Source organism: Neophocaena asiaeorientalis, unplaced genomic scaffold (assembly GCF_003031525.2).
Source record: "Neophocaena asiaeorientalis asiaeorientalis breed wild unplaced genomic scaffold, Neophocaena_asiaeorientalis_V1.1 scaffold171, whole genome shotgun sequence".
Taxonomy (NCBI): Eukaryota; Metazoa; Chordata; class Mammalia; order Artiodactyla; family Phocoenidae; genus Neophocaena; species Neophocaena asiaeorientalis.
Genome location: NW_020174013.1, coordinates 10,245,220 through 10,261,307, shown reverse-complemented (window position 1 = coordinate 10,261,307; position 16,088 = coordinate 10,245,220). Strand labels below are relative to the sequence as shown.

The 16,088-nt window shown below is 57.3% G+C and overlaps 1 protein-coding gene across 2 annotated transcripts in view; it reads right to left on the bottom strand.

Moving 5' to 3' along the window:
- Positions 1-734: 734 nt before the first annotated feature.
- Positions 735-16,088, bottom strand: part of TTC7A (tetratricopeptide repeat domain 7A) — a 119,214-nt gene continuing 103,860 nt past the window's right edge. Inside the window, exons 19-20 of one of the 2 annotated variants that reach the window (XM_024753551.1) lie at positions 13,547-13,749; positions 735-1,438 (exon numbers count right to left, since the gene is read on the bottom strand). In XM_024753551.1, coding sequence (XP_024609319.1) covers positions 1,217-1,438; positions 13,547-13,749 — 425 coding nt within the window. In that variant the 3' untranslated portion in view covers positions 735-1,216. The remainder of the gene's footprint in view (positions 1,439-13,546; positions 13,750-16,088) is intronic. The other variant, XM_024753552.1, reaches the window with a different exon arrangement.

Genomic DNA, 16,088 nt, shown 5'->3' with positions numbered 1-16,088 from the left:
GTGTTAAGGGCAGTCCTAGAGATTGCCAATCTCCACATTATAACCCCTAGAGGGATCTACACTGTACCCATTGCCCAGAAAGGTAAGGCTTGAAGGAATGAGGTGTTGATGCCAGGAAGGGCTGGGTCCAGCGGCCATGTTTGTATCCTAGGGGCTACAGCCCAGGGCCTGAGGAGGTGGCTGAGGCCCGTTTCTAGAGAGGTGGAGGTGGGCAGAAATGGAAGTTGAGTTAGGACCAGAACTGAGTGCCCCTGGCCAGACACCAGAGGCCCCAGAGGCACTTGGCAACAGAGGGGAAGATTAAAGGCGGGCCCAAACAAAGAGGGGCACGGCCAGGCACTGTCCACTAACTTAAACCTGGGAGAGGACCCAGAGGTCCATCCTCTTCCCGCCTGCCAGCAGATTCTTCAAGCCATGACTGCCCTGGGCACGACCTGAGAGTGCGGTGTGAGGCCAGGGCCAGGGGGCTCCCCCAGGCACCGAGGCCTGCTGAGGGCAGGTGGTGAGTACAGCTGTGAGGTTCCCCCACTAGCGCTCTTGGGGAACAAGTCCAGTCACCATGACTCTAAGTCACTGAGGGTTCAAGCAGACTGCCTCCCGAGGGGCCGAGGAAGGAACCCAGGAGAACCCTCTTGGCCCAGCCAAAGGGCAGCTCATCTTCGGCGTGGGGAGCAGAGCGCTGAGGGTCGAGACTAAAGCTTGTGCAAAGCCGGGAAATCCAGGGTCAGAGATGGGGGCGGGAGGGGGGTACCCAAGCCTCACAGACCCTCACTGCGGGTGGCAGGTACGGTACAGGGGCTTTTAGAGGGGGCGGGAGGGGGGTACCCAAGCCTCACAGACCCTCACTGCCTTTAGACCCTGGATCTGACCTTTAGATGATGCACAGACACACTGGGGAGCGTCCCCCGTGTTGATGTGGCCTCCCAGCTACTTCCTTGCTCATAAACTCCATGTAGTCTGAGTCCCAAGGAACAAGGGATTTGTTTTTGATGCAGACCTGGTCCACCCTGCTCCAGATGAGCAGCTCCCAGTCCCAGCTGGCCCTGGAGGGAAAGCGGGGGTGGCGGGGGGGGGAGGCGAGGAGAATTAGGGCTGCAGCCTGCAGACACATTCCCTAGAGAGAGATGTATCGCCCCGAGGCCCCGTACCTCCCCTGACCCACGCTCCCTGCTGCCGGCTGGGCAGCTCCTTCCCTCCCCAAAGCTGCGAGGCCTCGTCAGAGCTCTCTGGGGATGATGGAGAAGGGCAGCACTGGGCTGCTGGCCTCCAGTTCGAGGGCGGTGAGAAAGCAGTCGACGGCGGCCTCGCTCTGGCCCTGGGCCTGCAGCACCTCGCCCAGGCCCTGCCATGCCTCGTGGCAGGTGCTCTGCCTCTCCACGGCGTCCCGTAGCACCTTCTGGGCCAGGCTCTTATGGCCCAGCTGACTCAGCATCACACCCTGGGGAGGAAGCACAGGGTGGGTGAGTGAGGCTGTCCCGGGGCAGGGGCATCCTGGCCATCGGGGTAAGGAGTGGAAGCAGCGCGGCCACGAGGCAGAGAGGGCCCTGCGTCTCAGGCTCGGGTACTGTCAAGTGACCGTGCCCTTGACCCATGCAAACCCTCCCTGTGTCCGTTCCAGCCTGGCCTCCCAGGTCACCCAGTGTGGCGGCTCTGATCCTCCTTGCCCCAGGAGTTGGGCTTTAAGGTCAGCAGACCTGGTTTCGGGTCTCCCCATTACAGCTGAGGGATCCCGGGCAAGTCACCCCTCTCTGGCCCTCAGTTTTCTCATCTGTAAATGGGAAAGACCACTGTGTCCACCTCTAGGGTTGTTGTGAAGTTTACACGACAGTAGAGGCAAAGCACTTGAAGCGTGCCTGATGTGTGTGAGCTCTCGGTCAACGGATCTGTTACCCCAAGGCCCCATGCACTGTGGCGCTGCCCTTCTCCCCAGGGACCTGTGAGACCAAGGAGTGTGCGCTACAGGCCTGGGGAGGACCTCAAGCCCGTGGGTGAATGGACAGCTCCTGTGCCCGCATCGGTAGCCTGTCTTCCTGGGACCTAAAGCCCATCCCAGCCTGGCCAGGCAGGTGAGGGTCGCAGGAGGGGAGTCAGATGGCCGGGGAACCAGGGACAGATGCTGGGTGAAAGGAGGGCCTCTGGGAGGGGCCTGGGAAGCTTGGCCCTGTTGTTTGGGGAGAGAGAGGAAGTGCCAGGAACTGTCACCGAGTTGGGAAGTGAAACTGGCACCTTGTCCCCCTCTATGTCCACCCACACTGGGAGGGGTATGGGGAGGTGGGGTGGACAGGGTGCTGAGCAGGGGGAAGGGCCAGGGTCCTCTTTCGACCTCCAGTCCCAGAAAGACTGCTTTGCACCCTCCCGCTAATCTGTGTCCCAGCCCTCAAAGGTGCCATAGGATCGCAGCACGGGGGGCCTTACTCTCATTCAGACATGAGGTAAAGCCCAAACAACAGCGACTTCCTGGACAGGGAATGGGGGTGGGGAGCTGCCTTCTGTGTGCCTGGAGCCCCCTCTCGGGTGCCCGCCCACTGACGGCCATGTACATTTTTAGCTGGAACATTTTCCTCCTCGCCGCACGCCCCAGAGTTAGGCCCTCCGTTGCTATGGAGACCCACTGGGGAAGATGCACATGGCTGATTTCATAAAGTCTTCCGAGGGCTTGGAATACGACCAATTAGGCAAGAGTGAAAGATGGTGCTCAGGAAGCCCTAGGAAAAGCCTCCTTCTCTGAAGGCACTGGCTGGCGGTCTGGTGGCCAGGGGGAGGGAAAGGGAGGGGAGCTCTTCAACCGAGGGTGAAGCTGTCCCCAGGGGACCACAGGGATGGGGGGAGGGCAGGGGAACCAGGGGCAGGGTAGAGCCTCAGGCAGGGCTCCTGGATCTGGCCAGATGGGTGCAGTGCTGACTCAGGGCTGTCCAGGACCAGTGGGCAGTGTCCAGTCTGGCCAGCAGGGCTCCAGGCCAAGCTGCTCTGTCCACATGGCCTGGGAGCTGGACCCTGAGCAGCTCATGATGGAACAGGGCCCACGAGGAGGAGGGCAGGAAGGCGAGACAACAGGCCGCCAGACACCAAAATTACGCACCAAAAATGGAAGGTTTGAGCCCTGTGAGTGCTGCCCATGGGGGAGCAACAGAGGACAGATGGGGAAGGCCAGCAGGGCCACCCAGGGTGGGGGCGGGGCCGCAGTGGCTTTTACACACCAAGTTTTCTATATTGAGCTTCCATGTGAGATTTTTGTTTGAAAAGAGGGCTTTATAGCTAAAAACAAGCCTGAAAACCCCTGATCTCAAGAAGTGTGTAGGTGTTTGGTAAGGGGCCAGATGTGTCTGCAGGCTGAACAGGGTGTGTGTGTGTTGGTTTAGGAGGTTTGTGGAAGGCTCCTCTGTATGTTCTATGTAGAGGAAAAAAGCCCAGGGCTACACAGCCAGAAGACCTGGCCAGGTTGGAATCCCAGCTGTGCCACTGACAAGTGCCAAGACCATGGGGAAGTGGCCCATTTTCTCTGAGCTGCTGTTCCCTCATCTGTAAACCAGGGGATAGAACAGTCCAACCTCGTAGGCTATTGTGAGGATTCTGCAAGGATGAATTTGAAATTATATAGCAGGGTGCATGGTGGGCTGACAGCTAGAAGTGTCCCCAGGATGAACAGAGGGTCCTGGGTGGAGGGGCAGGGAGGGCGAAGAAGATTTGGAGGGCAAGGCTCCCTGTGAGGGAAGACTGTGTGGGCTGGCGTGGCGTTGGATCACATTCCCCCCACCCTGGGGTGCTGACCTCAGAGCCTGAAAGGAGACACCGGGGTCAGGCTGGGGTCTGGAGGCCCAGGGCCTGTAACAGGATCTGCTGCCACCTGCCCGAGACACCAGCCCGTTGGGTTCATGTTTGGTAGCAACTCGGAGCTGTTGCTGCCTGACAACTGGGCAGGGCCCTGCCCCAGGAGGGTGTGAGGCCTCACCTGCTCTCCCAAAGGCCGGCGCTGAGCCGAGGGCCTGCGTCCGTCACCCCACCCCCAGCTGCCCCAGAACAGGTCTCCAGGGAGATGGTGGGAACACAGAACTGGTCTCAATTCCATCCCAATATCCCGGCTGACTCCTTCCCTCCGTGTCGAGAGAGGAGACCAGACCTGCTAAGTGACTCTCAGCTTCTGACACTTGACCTGGGAGATGCCATCGCCGTGCTGCCCACACAGGGATTAGAAAGAAGTGCGAGTCACTGATGGTGGTGGAGCACAGCGCCTATAACCGGAGCTCAGGGAGGGGCAGGGCTATGGGGGAGTCCCTAGGAATTCCTGAGGTCGTCCATTCCCTTCCTGAGATCCAGGAAGGGAGGGAGCATCTGGCCTCATCTCATCCGCCGGGACCCTGCTCCTCTAGGAAGTGCGTCTTTCTTGCCTAAGGGCAGCACGTGCTGTCACACCACTGCCTGGAGGGTATGCCCTCCCTGTAGTTCTCCAATGCCATCTCTGACCCCACCCCCGCAGGCTGAGAGAGACAGGGTCCCCAGCTCCTGCCTGCTCCGTGATTTCCCACAGGACAGCAGCTCAAAAGAGTTTGGGGGGGATGGTGGTGGTCCCGGATGCAAAGCCAGGCACACCGGAGGCCTTTATGCATACTTAGTGACCTGCTTAGGGCCACAAAGGCAGGCAGCCTGAGGGCCACCTCCCTGGCTAGGGTCTGGTCTCCGGTTTGTATGGAGACTCTGAAGGGACTCTCCCTGTTAGGAACCCAGGTTCTCTGGGGAAGTACAGGTTGGGGTCAGGAGCCACAGCCTGGGATGGGGATGAAGGGGAGCGGGGCTCCTACCTGCCTTGTGGAGAATTACCACTGCACACCATCTCATCCGGTTGATTCAGTGCCTGACGCTGTACCCCAGAGGGGAGGGGCGGCAGGAAGGTCCCGCTGTGTGAGCCTTTTTCTTCTTTGGGGGGAGGGCGGCCCTGGGAAGCAGCCCTGACTGCTAGGCCAGCTGCAGGCCAGGCTGAGGGCTCCCTCCCCACCCCTACCCTCAAGTATTTATAGAAGTTATTTTGGGAATTTTCTTTCTGAGCTCAAGGCACATTCCTGGGATTCTATAACAGCCTTTCCAGCTGGGAAGCCGGGAATCAGCTGGAGGCTGCTGGAGTCTCCCGGTCCCTGGAGCCCCCTGCTTGGGGACCATGGGGCTGCAGGAAGGAGCCCAGGGCAGGACAACCTCTGAGGCTGCTCCAAGGCTCCCTCCCTTCACCCACCCCAGGGGCGGGGATGGGAGGGGAGGGGGGCTGACACACCCTTCAGGGAGGCCCACATTCCAGCCGAGCTCACAGCTCTCTCCGTGCACTCCAGGATCCTCCCAGGTGTGTCAGCCCCTACCTGTCCAACCACACTGGGAATGAGGAATCTGTCCCGGCTGAGAACCTAGCCCACACATCACCACATCCCTCCTGGAGCTGGGGCAGCTCCAGGCCCACAGGCTGGTCCTACCTCCTTGTTGTGGGGAAGGGTATGACTCCTAGACCCACCCGAGGCCTGGCTGATGAGCTCCCACACAGAGCTCCCCTTGGCTCTCTCATAGGAAGAGGCCTCGGCCCAGAGAGCCCCCAGACTCAGTCAGAGCCCAGCCTAGCTAGGGGGCTTCTGGGGCAGCAGAGGTGGCTGTGCTCTTCACATACCAGAACTCACGCCTGTCCCTTCCTCCTAGGGCCTCCACAGGTGAGATGTTGTGAACACCAGCGGGCCCCTTGGCTGGGGGTGGTGTCTGTCTTCAGAGGGCCGCAGCCAGGCTCAAGGACAAGCACCGCTTGGTCAGAGGGCGGGCATAGCCTGCGGGGGAGGGGGTCTTGCCAGTCCCACTTCTAGGCAGGGGCTGGGCGTTTTCGGGTTGGTTTCAGGCTCTGGGCTGGCTGGGGGCTCTGCCCCCCCCGGAGCACGGCCAGGCCCACAGGGCCAGGTCAGGAGGCTGCAGCGAGGCCTCTGGACCTTGGATTCTAGAAGTGAACACCCTGTGATGGGCAGCGAGAGGGACCCCATGGCAGATGCTCCTCTCTAAGCAGGAGCCAGAGGGGTGTGCTGGCCTTCTGCACAAGGGGAAAGGCCTGAACCCTGCTACACCCTCCAGACATGTCTTTCCGACCATCGATGCTGGGGTTAAATTAAGCCAACAGTGCTTAACCGTGGCTCTGAGCTGAGTCTGTGCTACTACCAGAAAGCTTCCTGCCCACTTTCTAATCAGGGTTGGTGTGGACTTCAGGAGTCCACACACCGGCCTACGGTTTGCCTAAAGTCCTGGGTCAGAGGCAGGGGGACCCGCCTCCACGAGCCCGGGGCGCGGGCTCAGGGGCAGTGCTGCGGCTGTGCCATCATGGGCATGAGGCGGGCTGGGGGCGGCCGCTGGACACAGGAGGCCCAGGCTGAGGGGACACGCCCTGGCACCCCCCCACCCCTCCTCCCTTCTCCACTGCCCCATCAGGGCATGCAGACCGCAGGCAGCACTGCGGAGGGACCAGGAAGAGAGCTCCCAATAAAACCTAGGGGGTCCCATGGCCAAGAAGACATTCCTATTGAGTTTTCCTGCCACACAGCAGCTGCATTCCTGCCCCCCTGGAGCTGGGCAGACTCCGCTCACGAGACTTCCAGGTCCTCCCCGTGCCTCAGGCTGCCTGGCCCCTCAGCCCTCTGCCACGGCTCAGGAAGCCAACAAGGAAGAAGCCTAGAGCAGGCGTGCTGTCCTGCATGCGGAGGCATGGGGCCCTGGAACCAGAGACCTTACTGCCCGCCTCATCCAGCGTCAGAGAACCTCCAGAAGGCCGGGTGCTGAGTTTCACTTCTCAGCTGCTCAGAACACCTTTCCTCCTTCAAGTCAGGAAGCAGCGGCCGAACCAGCCTAACAAGACTATGGGCCCGAGCGTAGGGCCTCCCCGAGCCTGGCCTTCCCTGCTCTTCCTCTCCAGCAGCCTCAGGGCCCAGCACGCCCCTTTAGCTGCAGAGTCTCACCTGACACATGCGACGGCAAGAGGGGGGTCTCAAATCCTCCTCGTCCCTCAACGCAGACTCCAGCTCACTGGGCCGGCTGCTCTCGCTCTCAGCCAGGGTCAGCCTGGCCTCGCACTGTGCACAGTCTTGTCCCATCCGCAGGGCAGCTGGGGCTGATGTCCCAGACCTCTGTGCCTTGGTCAGAGTCGCTTGGTGGACTCAGAGGATGGAGAGGCTTCGCTACAATGAGTGTCTGGGGCTCGGCTCTGGGCATCCCCTTCCCTCTGCAAACCAAGAGCATCTGAACCTGGCCTGGGAGCCACACTTTGAAATGAAAAAGGTAAAAGTAAAAGCTTTTGCACAGCAAAGGAAACCATGAGCAAAATGAAAAGACAACTCACAGAATGGGAGAAAACATTTGCAAATGATGAGACCGACGGGGATTAATCTCCAGAATATACATATAGCTCATGCAGCTCAATTGCAAAAAACCACCCAATCAAGAAATGGGCAGAAGATCTAAACAGACATTTCTCCAGAGAAGACACACAGATGGCCAAGAAGCACCTGACAAGATGCTCAACATTGCTAATCATTAGAGAAACGCAAATCAAAACTACAATGAGGTATCACCTCACACCGGTCGGAAGGCCATCATCAAAAAATCTACAAACAGTAAATGCTGGAGAGGATGTGGGGAAAAGGGAACCCTCCTGCACTGCTGGTGGGAATGTAAATTCATACAGCCACTATGGAGAACGGTATGGAGGTTCCTTAAAAAACTAAAAATAGAGTTACCATACCATCCAGCAACCTCATCTCTGAGCACATACCTGGAAAACATGAAAACTCTAATTTGAAAAGATACATGCACCCCAATGTTCACTGCAGCACTATTTACAATAGCCAAGAGATGGAAGCAACCTAAGTGTCCACCGACAGAAAAATGAATAAAGCACATATGCACCAGACTATTTACTCGGCCGTGAGAAAGAATGAAATAATGCCATTTGCAGCAACATGGATGGACTTAGGGATGATCATACCAAGTGAAGTATAAGTCAGGCAGAGAAAGACAAATACCATACGATACCACTTATACGTGCAATCTTAAAAAATGATACAGATGAATTTATTTACAAAACAGACTTAAAAAACCACAGGGAAGTCTACTCAATATGCTGTAATAACCTAAATGGGAAAAGAATCTGAAAAAGAGTGGATATGTGTACATGTATAACTGAAGCACTTTGCTGTACACCTGAAACTAACCCAACATTGTAAATCAAACATACTCCAATATAAAAAAATTAAAAAATCAAAAAAGAAAAAGGTCAAAGTAACCCTGTCTACCGGGCCATTAACTTACAGAATTCCTTAACCTAATCCTAACGAGAGCCCTAGGTGCCTGGCATCACGAGTCCCATTTTACAGAGGAACACACTGAGGTTCTGGGAGGTTGAAGGACTTGGCCAAGGTTAAATGGTGAGTACAGGCAAAGTGGAACTCAAGTCCAGCTCAGTCATACTCGAATGCTGTGCTCCAACCTCCAGACGTGATACTGGGGGCTTAAAAACCATCCCAGTCGACGAGCCCCAGAGGCAACCCCAAAGGCAGCTCTGCTGGCACCACGGGCCACCCAACAGCACAAGGAAATTTGGGCCAATGACCCTTGTCCCATGGCAGTGAGGTCAAGCAGCCCTGTCAAAGGTGGGGCTCAAGCTCAGGCCACCTGGTCTTCCACGTGAATGGTGGCAACAATACCCAGTGTTGACTTATCTTTTCACAGCTCTCCGCTCGTCCCCTAAAACTACCCCTTCAGGTCACAAGGGCCTGAATTATTATCCCCATTTGATAGAAGAGAAACTGAACCGGCAAGAGGAAGTAATCTCCAAGTGCCCCCATAACTTGAAGGCTGGCAGGGCTGATTGCGTGTCTCAGACCTCTCCTGTCTGGTCCTACCCTCCAGGACTGGGGACAGGACCAGTCAGGGGAGGGTGGGTGGAGTTCACCTCTTTGACCTTAGAGAGCAGAGCCTTCCAGGTTAGATTCCTAGAGCACCTGCAAAAGGCCCAACCCAGAACCTCAGGTTTGGGTGGGGCAGAGCCCTGGTCCTCGCTGACTCAGGCCCGGCCCTGGGGAGGGAGAGCGATGGTGGGAGGGAGCTTCTGCGGGACTTAAGTCATGAAGTGGCACACCCCAGCTTGGAGAGAGGGAGGCAAGAAGCTCTGGGGCCAACGGGTTGGCCGCATGCCATGGCCGTGCCCCAAGTCCACTTAAAGACAACCATGCTGGGAGCCAGAGGGAACGAATGCAGGGGAATAATTCATCACCAGCTCTCATCAGAGGGCAACAGATGACAGAAACACTGTCTTCCTGTCTTTCCAGGGGCATCTGGAGAGAGGATAGGTCGGGTCATGCAGCCAGGATTGCTTCAGAAATCACATCTCTGGGGTACATGACAGGGGCCAAAGCTTATGCAGGGCTGTCTCCCCCTACTGCTGGGGTGTCCGACGTGGAAAGGGTTCTGGGGAGAGGGGGCAGCAGGAGCTAAAGCTCTGTCCCAAGAAGAAAGCATGACCAGGGGCAGAGGCCAGTGAAGAGCAGCGAAGCCTGCCCAGAGAGGGGCCAGGAAACCACTCCCCCCCAGGATCTGTCCCTGGGAGAGGAGGGCGGGACGCCAACCACCACAAACACAGATGGCAGGGACGCAGCCACACCTGCCCACTCCTGGCTGAGGCTTTCAAGCTATCACTTGCAGTGAGACAGTCTGCACCAAAGCATCCATAGTCCCGGCTCAGCCAAGTGGAGGGTAGAGAGAGTGACGCAGTCTGTGGCCAGGGCTAGTGACCCTCCTGCCATTAAGGTCAGGTGACCTACCTCAAAGGAGCCCCCTCTTGGGAGGGTTCTCAGGGAGTTGAGGACTCCATCAGTCACTCCTGGGCTCCTTGCCTTCCCTAAGCATCTCTGCTCCTTTGGAGGTCCCCTCTCGGCCAAGCCCACGGAGCCTTCTCTGAAAAACAGCATCACCCGAGGGACAACTCCTCTGCTGGAGTTGGACCAGAAGAAGGACCCTGCTTCCTTTCTCAGGTTTCCTCAGGGACAGGCAGGTAAAGTTCAGGTTTCCCCTTCTTAACTAGATTCTCTGCCAGTAAATTAAGTTCTGAGCAGCCAGGCTGAGTGAGTGGGGTTTCCGGCTACCTGGAGGGGAGGCTGAGACAGAGCTGGCAGAGACTGTCAGGACCTGCTCCTGGGATTTCACTGGGAATTTCCATTGGCAGAGAGCATGTCTTTCTCTTTCCACACCTGGCAGTCTCCCAAAGCCACCTGGCCATCCCTGAGCCTGGTGGAGGTGGCAGCCTGCAGGATCGGGGCTTGACGGCACAGACTCCTCAGGGACACTGCTGTGCGCGCGGCGGGAACTCTCTGCTGACACAGCACTGCCAAAGAGGTGTCTCTTTCCTGCCTGATCTGGGTGGAAAAGCCTGAGCTGAGCCCAGGGTGGAGCTGGAGCCATGGAAACGTCCCCATCACATCCAGGGCCGGGAGGGCAGAAGGACAGGAAGAGCAGAGAATATGCTTCTGGGCCGAAGTTCATGTTCTTGGAAGCCTGAACCCTGGCTCCTGAAAACAACAACTCTCCCCTCCCAGACGCTTTCTCCAGCCTGTCTCCAAATCTCCTGTCCCATGTACAGAGCCCGGGAGAGGCCACAAGGCCGGCCTCCTGGTGTTGGACCATCCTGCCCAAGAACTGCAGGGCAGAACCGGGCACCCACACAGCTCACTGAGTGCATCTCTGCCCTCCTCTCTCCGGAACTCGGAGCGTGGGACTCAGCCACTATATCAGAGGGCTCACTGAGGAGCCCAGAGCTCTTCCAGACCAGGCTATGGGTGGCCATGCTCTCAGGGGAGGGCTGTGTCTCCTTCCCCTTGTACCTAGCAGAGGCCGATGTCCTCAAAGAGCCACAGTGGCAGTGGCAAGGCCAGGATGTCCTCCCTGGGAACCTGCCTTGGCAACGACTCCAGTGGGGGTGTGTTACCAGTTCCCCTCCATATTCCTCTTTCTGGATAATTCTCCAAGGATGCGCCAACCTCACGCTGAGACAACTGCTGTGTCTCTCTTATTCGCTCCTATTTTTAGATTTGTGAATCTAAGGGATTCACATCAAATCTAAGGGATCTGTGAATCCCTTACGTAAGTGCCAAGCTGACTTAGACCGATGGGGAGTGACTCCCATCACGCAGTACACCATGGTGAAAAAGATCCCAAGATCCCATCTGTGCCCCGTGGGAAAAAATGCTGTGACCGATAAGCAACGTCTGTCCCGGGCGAGGGCCTGGACAGTGTGGCGTGTGGCGTGTTCTGTCTTTTCTGCTACAGCGCTGCAGACTTTCAGAAGCACTCTCACATGCGTCGCCTCGTTTGGTTAGAACGACGCTGGTCTAGTAATGATGAAGCTCGTTATCCATTTATAAAAGGAGACATCAGGAGCATGGAAGTTAAGTGTGTCTTTTCCTAAATCACCCGAGTGAATCAGGGCCAGAGCCGGGATTAGATTCCAGATGTCCTGAGTCTGAGGACTGTACAGGGAAGACACTTAGCTCAGGGAACCCTGGAGTCCAACAAGCCAAAGTGTTCGCATGTCTTTGGGAAAACAGCGCTTAGTAAATCTTCCCCAGGCTTGAAATTTATGCATATGTGTGGGATGCTGGCAGGAACACAGAGTGTGGAAAGGGGATGGGCTGCCCACGCTGGAGCCGACTGCCCCTCTGGTTGCTTGTAACTTAACAGTGGGCAGTCCCTTCTCCGATTATATCAAATCAGCAAGGCACCCCAGGAAGAGAAAAGGGACCTTTTCAGAAACATCTGTAGGGAGCCACTCCGGACAACTTATTCAGTTACCGTAGAAACCCACCCTTGCAAACTGCTTCAGTTTTAGGAAAATAGCTACAAACAATAATAAGCATAAATGAAAAATGGTACATGTTGCTTCAAAATTGTACTTGTTATTGGATTTGGTCGGGTTTTCGAGACCGAGACGGCAGGCTCATATCCACGAGCACAGGGAAAGGCAGCCGTCTGCCGGCCTGCAGGCCTAACGACAGAGCCCACATCCCCCCTCCCAGATCCCTAATCAAGTTTCTGGATGTGACCTCCCGGGAGGCATTTATCAGAGGAGCTAACGTCTGAATTGTGGGAGGAAGGAGGATGTGCCTTGCAAAAAACAAACATTTGCTGAGCCGACAGGAGGGCAACATGGCGCCATGCGGAGGGAACCTAGACCAGGCCGAGATGTTGCTACATGGGCCTGAGCTAGAAATCCTTTAAGAGATCAGGCTGAGATGGGAATCTCTGTACTGGTCTGTTTTCAAGGACTCTCAGGGTTAGCAAGGACCTTATAAAGATGACCTGGTCCAGCCCCTCCCACACGCGATATTCACATTCTCTGGGCAACATCCTCACCAGTTGATTCATGAGTCCGTGCTTGGACTACGCTAAGAGTTAAGTCGTTGTTCCTGACACTCAGCTGACATCTAACTCCTCGTAGCTTCTACTCACGAACAAAGCAGACCCCTTTTGTCAATGATAATCCTTCAGCCACCTGGAGCCGTGCTCCTGATGCCTCTGTGTTCTCCATGGGGCAGACATCAGTGATACCCTCACGGCCATTCTCCTCAGAGAGCTCTCAAAGTGAGACATCTGAGGTGGAACCCAGACCCTGAGACTGGGAAAGACTGTGTTGCTGTGGGCTCCTAAATTATACTTCAGAAATCACTGTGCATATGCAGGCCTGTACACTTTAAATCACTCCATTTATCCTGATACCTGCTCTCTGAAAGCAGATAAGGAAGGCGAGGAAAAACAGTCTTCCCTAGGGTATGCTATACCACCTGTTACATGTTTCCTGGACCAGAGAACCCCCATTGCACAGGTGAGTAAAACTGAGGTTCCAAGAAGGGGCTGACTTGCCCGTGATCACCCAGGAAGAGAACGGCAAGGCCAGGACACATCCTGCTCCCAGCCTCTGAACCTTCCCACAGGAGAGTCACCGAGCCCTGGGCACCCAAGTCCTGGGCTCCATGTCCTAGGATTAGGGGTTGCCGGCCCCTCTTAGCACCCCGAGGCCATTCTCAATGTGTGCTTGAGTCAGGCCTGACATGACAGCCCACCCCAAAACATCGCCTGAATCCCACAAGGAGGCATGGAGCGCCTCTCAAAAAGGGCAAGGCAGCCCCGTGATCAGGGAGGGCCTGGGGACCCCCGGAAAAACGCATTTTGGTATCTGCCTAGCGTCTCCAGGGCAGGGACCTGATGAGTAACAGTGAAAACCTCTGGGGCTAGATCGTCTTACAGAAACACAGCAAAAGGGAGTCACCAAGACTCAACCAATTCTCCTCATCCCCTTAGGCAGGCTCCGATTGAAGGGGGATGGCCTGTCTCTACAAGAACAGAGAACAGTCTCTGTTCTCCCAACAGAGCAGGAAGGAAGCCACCTCTCCCTGGACGGCAGGGAACAGTGGCGGCAAGGCACTGTAGGCAGTGGGGGCTGCGGGGTAGGGAGGGGGGCCCTGAGGCCTTCGGAGCGGGTGTGGGGCTGACTCACCAGGCTATGCATGATGCGCACGCCGTCGGGGTTCACTGTGAGCGCCTCCTTGTACAGCTGCTTGGCCTCCTCCAAGCTGCCCTTCATCTCGGCCAGCCGGCCCCGCATGTAGAGTACCGAGTGAGACGTGGGGAAGAGGCCCGCGGCCTCCTGGATGCAGAAGCCTGCTTCCTTGAGGTGCTGCTGCTCCATGAACAGCTCGGCTGTGAAACGAGAAGGGCAGGTGAGGCAGTGGGAGAAGTCAGAGGCAGCGGCCCCCTCCCGCATCCGACCATCAGCCCCCGGAGTTTAGGAGCTGGTCTTGGGTGACGGAAACCGTCCCACCGAGACACAGCATGGGGCCGGCTTGCTCCGGGGTGTGGCGGTAGCACCAGGCCGTGGTTTCTGAGCGCTCACTCCGTGTCAAGTTCGTACTCTGTGCTACACGCAGTCCAACTCCACCAACACTCACAAAACCCTATGTGGACAACGCACTTCTATTACCCACTTCAGGGAGGAGGATACGGGCACAGAGAAGGTAAGGAACTCGCGTAAGGCCACGGGGAGGGTAAGCAATGGAGCCAGGGTTTGCAGGGGGCTGTCTGACTTCAGAGCTTGGCAGTGGGGGCATGAGTGGGATCTCCTGCAGCTAAGCGTCTGCTCGGGGGACTCTTCTGTCCCGTCACTTCACCTATTCATCACGTATCTGGGAACAGGGGGCGGGAGGCAGATGAGGTCGCTTTCCAAGGAGGGCTGCTGACTAAAGAGCTAATCCACCTGCGTGATCAGGACGAGGACAGCCAAGTGATGCTACCACGGAGGGGTGGGAGGAAGGAGGCCCAGGGAGCGCCCGTGGAGGGCAGGGGTGGGGCTCACGCTGAGGACCTACAAACCCGCCTGCACTTACTGAGAGCTGACCGTGGGCCAAGCAAGCATTTGCTCATTTAATTCTCAGGAGTCTGGGAGGGAGACTCTCCCGTGCCCCAGGCTGACACACCAGGCTGAGGTGGGGGGGGGCTCACCCCAGTCCCTCGGTTGCAAGGGGCAGCTCCTGGCCTCCCTCCAAACTTGGGACTTTCTGTTGGATGCACACGCCTTTCAACCAACAGGTGGGGAAGATCCGCCCCACAACCAGTTTGCCTTCTTCCCCCAGATCAGTAGAAAATAGGGCAGTTTCTCCAATTGCGGGCCCACCCACACAGACGCGCATTTCAAACCCACGCTGCACAGGTACACACCCACTGGAGGCACCCTCAGAAGCGCGGAGCATCGGAGGTGCCTCGCAGCCCACTCAGCCTTCGTCTCGTGGCAGCGCGGGCCCGGCTGCCCCGCACAGATGGGAGGGAGCACAGAAGGGCAAGCAGAGCCGGGCTGGGGGCTTTGCCAAGAGCTGTTCCCAGCACAGGCCGAGAGCTGAGGTTACACGAGTTCAGATTAGGTCCGGGGGCTGGGGGTGGATAACAGACTCCCCAAAGAAAGCTCCCAGAAAAGGTGGAAGACCTGGGCCCAGGCAGCCCGTCTTCTGGTTCCAACAAGAAGCAGGAAGGAGGCCCAAGGCCTTGACTGTAGCACACAGCACAGGGCGCACTCAGCACGAATGTGGCCCAAGGTCCACTGTAATCAAAGTAGCTTGAATGCTGCAGAAGGCGTTCTGAGCAGGGTATTCTTTTTCTTTTCTGGAGTTGTGAATTTGGGAGAATCAGAGAATTAAACTCAGAGGAGCCAGGTTCCCATGATAAGGTGCGAGAGAAGCACAGGCTCTTGTCCTCAGAGATGGCCTGAACTGGAGATTCCCAAGGTGAAAAGCTTGGAAGGCCAGGCCAGGAGGGGTGGGCTTTGAACCTGGGGCCCGGCAGGGAGGGCTGGCTATCTCAGCCTCGCTCTCCTCTGCTCTGCTGTTGTGTTCCCTTCCGGAGCTGCCGCCTGGGGCTCTCCGCCGGCTGCCTTCATACTTGGGTCCGATGTCCAGCTGCTGAGGACTGACCGTGTGCCTGGCCCTCCCATGAGAAGGAGAAAGAGGAGAGGAGGGGAAAGCAGAACAGCTGAGCCACCAAGCCACTGGAGTGACCGAGGGCAGCGGAGTGACAAGTGCCATCGCTGAGTGTTCTGGGCACTCGGATGGGGTCAGGCTAGCTGTGCTGGTGTGGTCAGGGAAGTCTTCCTGGTGGAGGTGGCATCTGAGCCAGGGCCTGAAGGCACAGGGACACTTGGACTGGCAGAGAGGAGAAGGGAGGCTGTGCTGACGTGGAGGGCTGGGACCCACTGCGGCAGGACTTCTCAGGGTCACAGAGGAGAAGGGAGAAGCAGAAGGAAGTGTGTGGTGTGAGTGCTGGGCGTGGGGAGGCCTGTCCTGCACCAGCCCCTGGAGCTGCTTCCTCCATCCCCAGGAGCTGAGCTCAGAGGCCAGCTCGCCACTCCCCTGGACCTTATCCCAGCTGACCCTCCCCAGGCCTGGCCCACCTGCCCATCAGGTCCTGGGCCACCTCATTAAGCTGTTTACAACTTGCTGCCCTGTCTCCTGAGCCCCATCTCTGGAGGCTGGCCCTGGTCCCTCCCTTGGGAA